Source organism: Micropterus dolomieu, linkage group LG01 (genome assembly GCF_021292245.1).
Source record: "Micropterus dolomieu isolate WLL.071019.BEF.003 ecotype Adirondacks linkage group LG01, ASM2129224v1, whole genome shotgun sequence".
NCBI classification, from domain to species: domain Eukaryota; kingdom Metazoa; phylum Chordata; class Actinopteri; order Centrarchiformes; family Centrarchidae; genus Micropterus; species Micropterus dolomieu.
Window position 1 is genome coordinate 14514989 of NC_060150.1, and position 13000 is coordinate 14527988.

The following is a 13000-nucleotide window of genomic DNA, read 5'->3' on the forward strand; positions in this document are numbered from 1 at the left end:
GAAGCTAATGCTCAAGGAGCTCGCAGACAGAAAGAGGAGAACACGTATGCATGCGGTATATGTGTGTATATTTGGAGTTTCAAACCAAAACATCAATGCTTTGGACACAGATTAAGGAGTGTCCTTTTAATGTGTTAGCGTGGGAACTGGAGAAATGGGCACAATACTCAGTCTGCTTTTCTCAGATAAATAAATATTCAAATAGGAAAAAAGGAAGGGAGATATAAATGGAAAAAACAACATAAGGTGTTTGACCACCATTAGCTACCAGATAGCATAGATTCCACAAGAGACGAAGTCCTTTTTAACATCCTTAATCACGCCCACACTCCTGTCTGTATCTACAATGTAGAAAGAAAAGTCAAAGTATGAATTTCCATTCTGTTGATGAAGAAAGGATTGAAGGAAAAAAGATGAAGAAGAGGAAAGGACTCCCTACTCTGGATGTGTTTGTGTGTCTTCGTATTTTCCTGCCAGGGTGTGTGTGACTAAAGCCAGGCCTGATAGCAGGGAAAGAGAAGGAGAGTGAGAGAGAAGAGGAGGAAAAAGGAAGCAGATGCTTGTGTGCTGGCACAAAAATGATATGTCCACTCAGTCTCACACACACACACACACACACACACACAGCATTTGCTCAGTCCACAGAAGGAGCAGCACATGAAAGAGTTCCAGTATTGTCTCGATGATAGAAAAATAGTACATTGACCAACAGCAATGTGGACCTCAAGGCCACAGAGCGAATGAATGGCATACAAAATGGAGAGTGTTGAGGTGTGTGCGTGTATGCAGGGTGAGGGTCATCTGAAATTGAAAAAAGCAACAGATGAAAAAAGATGGTTTGAAAGGGACAAGCGGGCTGAAAAATGATCAATGATGAAGTAACGCACACGAACGTGAGCTCAAGTAAAACACATTACAACACACTAAGCCAGTGTACACATGGACACACACATGCACACACACACACACACACACACACACACACACACACACACACACACACACACTTGAGTGAACAATGACGTCTCCTATGTTAATGGAGGGAGGTAGAAGACCTTTAAGTATAACAGAAAAGAGAAGGAACAACACACATACACAGATAGTCTCTTTCTGTTTGTACAGCTTGAGAATCAAACATATGGTGTTTGTACAATGATTTCTTAAGAGCCTGATGTGTGTTTTTCCTTTTGTACAAAACAGCGAGTGAGCATGGAAAGGAAACAGAGAGAGAGGTGGAAAGGCAGGTTGAAAGACGTATGGAGAGGTGAATATGCAGAGTCAACTGAGGATTGTGTGAAAAAATACACACACAGCCCAGACGTCTCCATCAGTCTCATGGTGACAACGTGAAGAGAAAGAGCATTAATCCTTTAGGAGACGGAGAGGGAGATGGGGAGGCAGGGAGAAAAGAAGATTGGGGACGGGAGGGGCAAAATGAGGAAGAAGGGTGAGCAACTATGTTGGATAGAAATCATGAGAAGATAAAGAGATGGCTAATATAAGTGAGAGAAGAGCAAGGTTTAAGGGTGCAAAATAGAGAAGAAGGGTGAGAAGAGAGGATATAGTAAGACAGACAGCTGAGAAAAGCTTGGTTTGGGAATTTCGGTACAAAATGAACAGCAACAGTTGCATCAAACATCAGTATTGATTAGAGATGATGGGTTAGCATGATAAACAAAAATCACAGGGAAGGCAACACTCAAAGACAACATACCAGATTTTCACAGATCCTTCAGTGTGAGTAATTCTGCGTTTGAGACAAACACTGTAGTTGTAGTGGAGAAGAACAGGTTAACAGAGTATTTTCGTGTACAAAGACTGTAGCATCTCACATCAGAGGGCAGCTGGGAGAGATTCTTCTGCTCGCTGAAGGTTTTTTTATACAAGTGACTGGGCTGCCGGGTCACACTGTCATGGATAAAGTGAGGATACTCTCGATGATAAGTAGCCTTGAGGATGATGATGCCTTCTATGTTGATGTCCACATGAGTGTGTAACTTAAGTCTATGCTAAGTTTTTTTTTCTGTTTTAGAAGTATTAAAATGGGGCAGTGAAGAAGCAACCTACTTATAAAGGGCTCTCCTTTATTCTAAAAATAATTTTTAGTGCAACACTGCCCTTTTGTGCTTGTGGTTTGCCCTGTAAAAAAAAAGACTAAATTAGCAAAGCAGACGTCACTGTTGCTAAGTGGTTATTGCTGTGCTGTTTCTACACTTTTTCTAGTGTGTTTCTGAAGTTGGCGCCCTTTTGTGTTTCCACTACTCACGCTACCAATGTCATCCTTTCTCTGTTAATTGCAAAAAAGCAGTGGCTATTACTAGAGATGTAGAAAATTCTGTTTAATCACTACTTTCTTTTAGCAAGACAGAGATGTGAAATTAATATTTATATTCATTAAAAACTGTCAGAAATGATACAGTTTAATTCGTCCATAAGACTGGAATTGTCAACACTTGCAAGAAGCTTCCTGTTTTGAGATCAATGTGGTATTTGCCTGTCCACTTTCCACCCATAATAAAACTTTACAGAGACAGAGATGCAGATGATGATAAGCAAACATTTATACATTTGCAAATGCAAATGGAAATAGCTTGCAAACTTACAAGCAGTACATGCATCAGGAACAGCAAAAACAGTTGAAGTAGCCTTCAGGCGATACATCTTTAAAGCTGCAAAGGCTTCCATCAGCACACTGAAAACTTTTCAAATATCTTTAAATAAGTGTGATGAGTTTGCCTGTGATTTGTAATAAACTATCAGTAAGCTTGTGATTTCTCATAAAACTAAATATCCAAGAAGAGATGAGGGGCAAAGGAGCCAATGAGGAGGACAAGTGAGAGGATGAGAGAAAGGAAAGAGACGGGGAAAAAAGAGGGAGGGCGTCCCAGTAGGCTTCTTTGTTGGGCAGCGATTTAGAGATTTACAGGCTCTTGTCCTTGTTTGTGTATGTGTGTGTGCATCCGTGTTTGTGTGTGTGTGTGTGAAGAGAGAGTAATTGAGCCTCCCTTCATCCAATATTTACCCACCAAACCGGAGCAATCATGCGAATTATGTTTACTGGGAACCAAGTGTCTTTCTTCCTCTTTATCTTTCTTTCTCTTTCCCACTTTGCCCATTCCTCACTCGCTCTCTCCCTCCTGGCAACAAGACACCATATCAAGATCCAAGCCAGGAGTAAATCACACACACACACACACACACACACACACACACACGGGGGAAACAGGCCCATCTGTATTGATGATGGCCTAATTTAGATCTCTTTATTGGACTGATTTACGATGGCCAGACAAATCTGGGCATCTGGACCAAAGTGTGTCTGTATGTGTGTTTGTCCAGTTGAGCTGATACCCACTCAGACACACAATATCCTCCCTGCTTCATTTCATTCTTTCTGCATGTGTTTTCCTACCTCTCTGTGAATCAGCAGTGCCCTTTTCTCTCTCCATCAGTCTTGTTTCAGCACTTTGAGTCCTCTCACTGCTGCAATGATGACGCACGTCATCCTGAAACGTTAAAAAACAACAACACACAAATCATCATGCTGGACACAAAAAACACTCAGGCTAGAGCCCTTATGGGTCAAGGTCACTGAATCTCTTACTGTTCTACTGTGTGTGGCGGTTTTTGTTTCATAGCTTTGAGTTTGAGATATCACAACAGTTCAAACAAACACACAGGAAACAGAAATAGCAAAAGCAGAGTTGGGGGACTTGCTGAAGAGCAATATTCAATCAGGGCATCCAGATTTTGTATCTACAGCCCTGCATATTTGGTGTTTCACTGATGCACCTCACTCTAGTGAACCTGACTAGAATAAGCTTCAGTTTGGAAATGATCAATATGAAGTGAAGAGATCAAAGATCAAAAATATTAACATCAGAAAAGAAGAAGAGTTCTGAGAAGATGTGAAAAAAAAAATGTATTTCTTTTTTTTTAGACGATCAAATTTGTACAACTAAAGGATCAAGGGATGTAATCCAGGAAGGAGAGGACGCCTCAAAAGCACATTTTATCTTCAAGATCAAGCTCAGGTTTCAACTTTTATTTGTCCCAGTGGGCAGTTTCTCAGCAACTATTAAAAACAGCAGCTTGACTTTGGAGCTTTCTGTATTTTCTCGCAGAGGTAAAACTAGATGGTTTAGCCTTTTAAAATTACACAAATGTTTTGGCACCTTCTGAGGTTGAATGATTTTGTTGTTCTGGCAATCATTACTATCTCTAATAATAACATCGCATTCACAAAGTTAATTGCTGGGATCTCAAACGCAGCAGCATCACTAAAAAAAAAGAAAGATGGGGTTAAGAAAAACAGGCAGTCAAGACAATCTGACTTGTTTTAAACAGCCAGGTTAGTCACACTTACACACTAGTGCAAGAACTGTGGAAGGCAAATGTTAAGTTAAGTTAAAACAAAACAATTTGTTGTAAACATTCATCACAGTTTATAGTTTATATCATTTTTAAAGTGCTCACTTTTGGTTTCACCTCCAAATAGAGTGGTTTAGATGATCTGGCTAAACTGTTGGCCTTTTTCCAACCTTTCTGATTGTATCACCACTTGTTTGTTAACTTGCTGTTGTTATAGCAATTTTGCCACATTCCCTGGTCAAAGAAATTAATGTGAGCATAAGTGATACGAAATACAACTACAGAAATAACACAGGAACGTTTCCTTTAAAGTGTACAAATGTGCAAAATCCACCATGTCTGAACCGGCGTAGACATCACCTGTAAAGTTTAATTGTTGCTGTGTGTGTGTGTGTGTGTGTGTGTGTGTGTGTGTGTGTGTGTGTGTGTGTGTGTGTGTGTGTGTGTGTGTGTGTGTGTGTGTGTGTGTGTGTAGTAGCGTAGTAGTGTAGTAGTGTCTATAGCAAGACAGTGACAGAGGGCCTCATTGAAATAACTGTATCCTCAAGGGGCCAGCTAAAAAGAGAGAGTGGGTAGGTGAGGGTAGACAGAGTATATGAGAGTCCAGGGAATCATTTAGGGTGTGTGTGTGTGTGTGTGTGTGTGTGTGTGTGTGAGTGGGGTGATTCATCCGTTCTGGTGGCCACTAACCTTGGCATGTCCTGCCACGCGTGACGGGGTGACACCCGGCACTGCCGTCGTCCTCTATGTGTGTGAGTTTGTTGGGGTATATAGGAGCATGTACCTCGTCTGGAGGAGTCAGCTGTCTGTGTGTGAGTGTGTAAGTGTGTGTGTTTGTATGTCTGTGCATCTGCAAGCAAGAAAAACAGACAAAGAAGAATAAGAAAAAAGAGAGCGGGTACAGAATCCTAGTCAGGTTGTTTAGTGTCATTGTATGATCTTGCCCCCGGGAGAAAGGGCAGAAAAAGGAATAAAAAAATGTGTGTGTGTGTGTGTGTGTGTGTATGCCATTGTTCTGCTGTCAAACAGTGCCATGAGCACACACACACACAGCATTAAACCCCACACACAAACACACACACAAAGCCTTGTGATGACAGTATATTTATGCCTGCATGTGGAAAGGACAATTGGATCCCTGCAATTCCTTCGCTCTTGTTTAAACACGCACACACACACACACACACACACACACACACAGACTGTGACAGATCACAGACAACTGTTCACCTGCCGTTGTCAAGGACCGAGTGTGTCATCTGTCATTACTTGTGACTATATGTGCATAAGGAACTCTGACACCAAGCACACACATGCACAGCTGGAGATGTTAAGAAAGGGGAAGTATATCAGGGGAAGTTCAGAGCTGAAGAAGAACTTGGTAAAGGAATAGTAATATATGGACACCTGAAACACACGCACACATAACTTATTTCATCATTTTCAGTCCATTTTCTAAAAACAAACTCTCTGTATTTGAAGACTTGTTCCCTATTTAAATTTGCTTGCATTTCACTTGTGATGTTAGACATGTGAATGTGTCCTGGTGGACTTGGCCTTGGCACATATGAAAAATACATTATATGGTCAGAAATCCAGTACATGGACACATTATTTTGTGTCCTTTTGGAGTAGAGCTTTATGGTTTGGCTTAGGCATCTTAGTTCCAGTTAAGGAGGGGGAATCTTAATGCCACAGCAATACAATGATATTTTAGAAAATGGTGTGCTTCCAACCTTGTAGCAACAGTTTGGGGAAGACCCTTTCCTGTTACAACATGACAATGCCCCCATTCACATAATCCTCAGCTTTACTGGCCTGCACAGAGCCCTGACCTCAACCCCATTCAACACTTCTGGGATGACCTGGAACTTCCGTCTCTTATCACCCAACATTACTGGCCGACCTCACTAATGATCTGGTGGCTGAATGGGAGCATTTCCCTGTAGCCAGATTTCACAAATTTGTGGAAAGCCTTCCAAGAAGAATGGAGGCCGTTATAGCAGCAGATTAATGCGCAAATGAGATGCTCAACAATCACATACGGATGTAATGTTCGGGTATCACCATACTTTTAACCATATAATGTATGTCTCAAGGCACGTTCTACTAAAAAGATGTGAATGTACTCACAGTTCAGAATTTGAAACTTTTCATAATCATGAATACTGTATTGTAACTTTAGGACAAGAAAGGGGAAGATGACTGAAGGGAAGTTCTTCTGCAGTTCAAATGATCAAAGCAGGCATATCGCTTATGATTTCCCGTTTCTTCCTACCTCGTTCCCTCCTCCTTTGCCCACTCCCTTTTCCTTTCTCCCCTTCAGGTTCCTGAACGATTTCTGGAGGTGGCCCAGGTGACTCTTCGCGAGTTCTTCAATGCCATCGTGGCAGGAAAGGATGCAGACCCATCCTGGAAGAAGGCCATCTACAAGGTGATCTGCAAACTGGACAGCGAGGTTCCTGAGGTCTTCAAATCCCCCAACTGTCTACAAGAACTCCTCCACGACTGACTAGGACGAGAGAGGAAATTTGGCAAGCAAGACAAACCTCCAAGGACCGTGAGAAGGCCATAAGAAAACGCAGAATTAGACTAGGTTGAGGTCTTTAGTGAAATGCGTTTGGAGGTCTTCATAACACGATGTAGAGACTTGAAGTGATTCTACTTGGAGGCTTCCAGAGAGCTTTGTTGGTGGATGCTTTTGCTCAGCCCTTCTTTCAAAGACAAAACTGCCCTTAAAATGTTTTATAAAGAAAAAAAATATTCCTCTTCCATGGGGGAGAGGGCTCGGACTCATGAGTCAGATGACACTCAAATTAGATAATTATGTTGAGACTTTTATCAATTAGAAGCAAAACGGTGAAAATTGAACCTCCTTGCACTTACAGAAAAACTACTTCTTGACGAAAACCCCCTCTCCTCTTTCTCCTCCACCTCGTCAACTATTCATCCTTCTCTGGAGGAACAATGGGATGAGGAAGATGATGGATCAATATTCAGCCCATACCTTGGGGAGTGAACTAAAAATAAAGAAGATAATATATAAAAATCTTTTTATTGTGGATGTTTTTAAGTTACATGGACATTTTTGGGAAAAAAGTGATGTTTCTGTATTTTTCTCCTTTGTATAAGCTTACAGCCTCTCTTCTATGAACCCTCATTCATTCACATAGTTACACGTGCACACACAACAAAACAAAAAACGCACACTTAAACACAAACACACACACACACACACACACCTCTTGAATAGGAAAGCACAGTAGCATTCCCAAATCCCGACCCATACCTAGACAAACTGGGCATAAACAATAGCTGTTCATTTCCTTCTTTTTACTTCTCCCTCTTCTTACTGTACTGAAATGTACTGGGTGTTTCTTTGACTGTGTGGCTCTCCCTGCCCCACTCTTCCCTGGCCGCCTCTCTTGGCTCATGTTGCATTCAGGCACCCAAAGCATCGAAGACAAATTCAACCCATTTTAACAATATTAGAAAAAGAGTTAGTCCAAACCTGACACAAACTGTATGGAAATTTATTTTAAGATGTCATGAACCAGAATCATGATTTTTTTTTTTTTTTTACATAAACACATTGAGACATGTTTTATAAGGAAGCCTTAAATTTTGCTATGTAAGATTTGTGACAAAGTTATGTACTGAGCAGGATATTTCATAGTTGAAAAATAGACTTAATTGTCAGTGCTTTCTGGTGGACAAACTGTGTAATGCACACTCTTTATTAATTTACCTCTTTTTTTTGAATTTCTGTAGTGTAATTTCTGGCGAAATACACCAGTATCTATATATCTGTCATAAGCTAATCTCGGGTTCAACTACCATTGGTTTATTTACAATATTTTCAAAACACAGATGCTATAAAGTGGATTTACTGTATGTAAGTCATTGCTGTAATAGTGTTGCTTAATTTTGTAATGATTATCAGGACCCAAACTGTTTCATTCCAGTTTCATGTGGTTTGTAGATCACTCTCTAAGCATCATTCCCACAGGACAGGCTAACTTTTGGCGATACGCACTTCACAGTGCATCTTTTAAGTATTGATTTGACTCAAACACTTGTGTAGAGATTTATAACACTTTTAAAAACACTGAAGACTAACTGTTGTACAATCAGACGTTATCAAAATTGAGAAAATCCCCAATTTTAAACCCCCTTTTATGCTAAGAACCTTGAAACTGGAAATCACAAAAAGTAACCAAACCACCACTGAAAAAAAAATCTCTTTGCTCTGGATGGCCAAGAGGGGCAGCTGCACCGGCCAGGTCATGTGTGAAGTGTTTAAGGTTTTAACAGCAGAAAAAAAAAAAAATAGATATACAACAAAATGCTGATATTTGTAGCTTGTATAGATGTAATAATTACTCTGATCACTCTGATATTGTTATTATTTATAATTGAAATAATTATTCCTATTAATGTTATTCTGATGATGATGATTAATGCTTGCTACAGATTTGACCAGTGGTTTATTCATTGTTTACCCATCACACTGCAACATGAAATAAATTATTCTTTGAAAAAAAAAACATAAGGTTGTATGTAAGAGTGTGATTGTACTTTTCTCTGTTCTATTTTTGTTCAGCAGAGGTGCAGAGGGCGTTGACCATTCACATGTGCCTGCCCACACATCAAATCGCCATAAACCCAAGCAGTAACCAGGCAACATGATGGCCACCTTAACACTACCCATGCCCTCTCTCTCTCTCTCTCTCTCTCTGGATCCTGTATAGGGGACATGTGATCCCTTGTTGTTGTTGCTGATGAATTGAAAAGAGGAGCGCTGTGTGATTATTGTCAGCACAAAAGCCTCAAAAAGCTGCTGACGCCTAGATTAGCCAGTACAAAGACACAGGGACAGACACACACGCACACACAAAAAGACATAGGTACAGACTCACACTCATACACACACACACACACACACACAAAGGCATAGGGACGAGGCCTGTCTGCCCTCGTCTGCCCTACCATCCTTCTCACTCCTCTATCCCTCCTCTGCTCGTCCTCTCTCAGTGTCATTACTGACATTACTCTCTCCTCTTCCCCTCCTTACCTTTCCTATTTCCTCTCCTCTTTGCTTCCATACTCATATGTTTCATTTCTGTCATCCTCTCAAACCACTTACCTACCTAACACTCCACACCATGCCCTCTGTGTGTTGGCGCCAAATGCTAACTGGCATCACACAATGCCAACCATCACCAGCATGATATAAAGTGCAAAGACTCAATGTGCCTCTCTTTATTTCTCCTTTTAATCTCTTACATACACAAGATATGTATAAAACATAGCTACACGTACGTCTGTGATCAAGTTTAAATACAATTCCAGCAATGATGATGGTAGTATTTGTAAGTAAGAATGCATGTATTTCCAGAACCCCAATGAAGATAGTAGCACAATAAAATGTTTATAGGTTTCTGCAAAGTGACGGCTTTGGTAATAATCCAGTTTCAATGATGAGAGTCTACAGCCATGCTGGTGGCTCTTTGAGGCTGCAATATGTTGGGCTAAATGCTAATGTCAGCATGCTAACATGCTCACAAAAGGCAAGATCCTGATGTTTAGCAGATATAAGGTTTACCAAGTTCACTATCTTAGTTTAGCGTGTTAGCATGCCAATATTGGATAATTCGCACTAACCACAAAGTATAGCTAAAGCTGATGGGAATGACATTAGTTTTGCAGCGACAAACTGAAATTTAGACCTGATGGTGTTACCAGTGAAAAACGTCACAGGATCACTAGAGTCAATCGGATTTAACTTCTGGGGAATGTTAATTATCATACAAAATTTAATTGCAATCATCAAACAGTTCAGATATTTTAGTCAGAACCAAAGTGGTGGACTGACCAATTGTGTCATCACCAAAGCCACGCTGCTAGCGTGTCCAAAAATCTAAATGCAGCCACTTTGCAATGCTAGAGAGGCAGCCAGCTAGATGCCTGTTTAAAACAGCCCAATTGTTTGCTTTGATTTAATTGGTTTTACAGTCAGAAGAGTGTGTATGGTAGTCGGAAAAAAGGATGCCAGTGTGCCCTGAAGGGATGGACAATAATCAATATATCAGTTAAGTTAAATTAAGGCTATATATTTTAGTTTTACATTGTTTAATGTTAACTTAAGTGGTTAAACGTAAGTGAATAAACCAACTATAATTCATATTAAGAGTTTTGGTATAGGTGCTAATGCTGATGTTAAGCACATCAGGCATGGGACATGACATGACTGATCTACTTTGAACAGACTTTCATTGTCATTTTCAAATTCAGTGTCAGTTAATTGAATTCTGTCATAGCAGGACACCCACTCAGATTTTAGTGCACAGAAATCCCTGGTCTCACATTTGGGTACTAGATATTGGCTAAACCTAAGATGAGCTATTAGAATGGGTTTTCAGATATTAAAAGTTGGATAGTGCATTCCTACTCCACAGAATTTGACCATTGCTTTTGTAGTCTGTCTCTCATAAGTGAGATACTAAATGGCTGGAGTGCCTCTTTTAATAATTTAGGGAGTCTGTTAAACACACACACAAATGAGAATACTCCAGGAATGAAACTGTCAACTGAGGTCAATACACTGAGGTGAATAAAGGTTTTCAACATATTTTGTCACTAAGTCCTTTGAAGAAAACAAAAGGCAGAAATTGAGAAGATATAGCCTTCTGCACATTCAAACTACAGCAGTCATGATCATCTTGTATGTCGTTTGTAAGTTGAAAATACAGTAAATTAAAAAGAATACAGGCTGAAAGAGATGAGTGGTGTTCTGTGCATTAGCTTATACTGCCAAATCTTTTCATTAGCACGGGAGGGGCTGAACAGGAGGTGGGGTCACTCATTGCTCTATATGGTCTCACACACACACAGACACACACACCGTCTGCCTGTGAAGGCACATCTGAGCAGTGCAACAATAAAACAGCTGTGTTTGTGTTGGCCTGCTGATTGTTTCATTGTCAATCACCCCGTCATACGCAGAAACGCACTTACACAGACACAAACACACTTATTGTCCGCAGAGATGGCATGACAGTAATACATCTTGGGTAATGGCCGCTATTATTATGGAGTAGGGAGAGAGTTTATTATGGAGGGAAATCTCCCCTCAACATAATTCTAATAGCTGTAACTGTCTTCTCGGTGATAACTGCTGCTAATGTGGACTGTAGTGTTCGTGTGTGAAAGTGTGACTTTTTATTCACATGCACTGCCATATTGGTAGACAGATGCAATGGCCTGGGACGAGGAAGAAGCACAAGTTGATGTCCGTAGATGCAAAATGACAATTTCAACAATGAGGATAACCGCAAAAACAGCCTGACTGACATTTTTAGGATTTGATTTAGGGGTCAGCTCATTGGTTTGCATCTTTACAGAAATTAAGCATTTCACTAATATTATAGCAGCTGCAAAAAGGAATACTACCCAATGTTTTCATGCTGTTCATGTCTTTCTTTTGGTTTTCCCCTGGTATTTTCCTAAAATTTTCCTGTCTAGGTTGGACCAAACACACCTTTTGTTGACAGGGATGACCCTCGTCTTTGCAATGTCACATATAACTGATGATGATTGTGTAAAGGTTTGAAATGTGCATGCATGAAAAAGCAGACCAGAGCAACTACCAGCATGTGATCCAGTTTGATCATTATGGTTGTAAAATAACAGTTAATGCTAAAACAAAGCAAGCAGATGGCAAAGACAAAGTACATGAAGTTTACAGATACCTTTATAATCAAACGCGTTACTGATCATTGATAATGATCGGGGTTAGATGGATATGTCTGTTCACCTGCAATATGACATTCCTCCCTGACTACACTTTTCATTGTTTAGCTTTATTTCAGATAGATCATTGTGTATTTTCACTTCACTATATCTATATCTGCCTCAACCAGCTTTTTTTATTTCTTCTTCTCTCTTGTCCATCCTAACATAATAACACTTGAGGTTACACATTTTCCAGCAAGATATTTATTTTCATATATTAAATCAAAAATTAAATCAGAAGCTTCAATCCAAAACTACGAAAAGCACATTTAATTGTTGACACTGTATTGCCCGAACAAAGCACATTGTCAGGAAACAATCATGTCACACAGTTGGTAAGAAAGCTACAATGCACTTAAACAGTGAGAGCACTTTATGGTCATGTTTTAGGGAAATTAATTAAATGAAACAATCATGGACCATGTTCTGCTTCATTTTGGATTGTTCTACAACCAGCAGCGCTTTGGGCTCGACCTCTGTTTAGTGTTATATGATCATATGATATGAAAGCTAAACATTTTAGTAAACCAATCCTACAATATGGAGTTTTTCCACACCGGAGTATAAGTTGCCAATTGTGTAGAAATTACTGTGACAACTAAGAAAAGAAAAGGCTTCTGCACGCTGTCTAGAAGAGTTGTCTAGTGGATCAGTCGATTAGCTGTTGAACAGAATACAAGCAACTATTTGGCTTTAGATTAATCATTTAAATCAATTTTTTTAACCAAACTTTTTCTATTACAGTTTCTAAATGTTAGGATTTGCTTTGGCTTAAAGCTAGGGTAGGCAATGTTGGAGAAAGCAGCAAGAGACAGCTAGCTAGATTTTGAAAGCA

The 13000-nt window shown here is 39.9% G+C and overlaps 1 protein-coding gene across 1 annotated transcript in view; it reads left to right on the forward strand.

Annotated features, from left to right (window-relative positions):
* Positions 1 to 8785, forward strand: part of prox1a (prospero homeobox 1a) — a 40757-nt gene extending 31972 nt beyond the window's left edge. The window contains exon 7 of the mRNA XM_046045665.1: positions 6698 to 8785. Coding sequence (XP_045901621.1) covers positions 6698 to 6883 — 186 coding nt within the window. The 3' untranslated portion in view covers positions 6884 to 8785. The remainder of the gene's footprint in view (positions 1 to 6697) is intronic.
* Positions 8786 to 13000: the final 4215 nt, after the last annotated feature.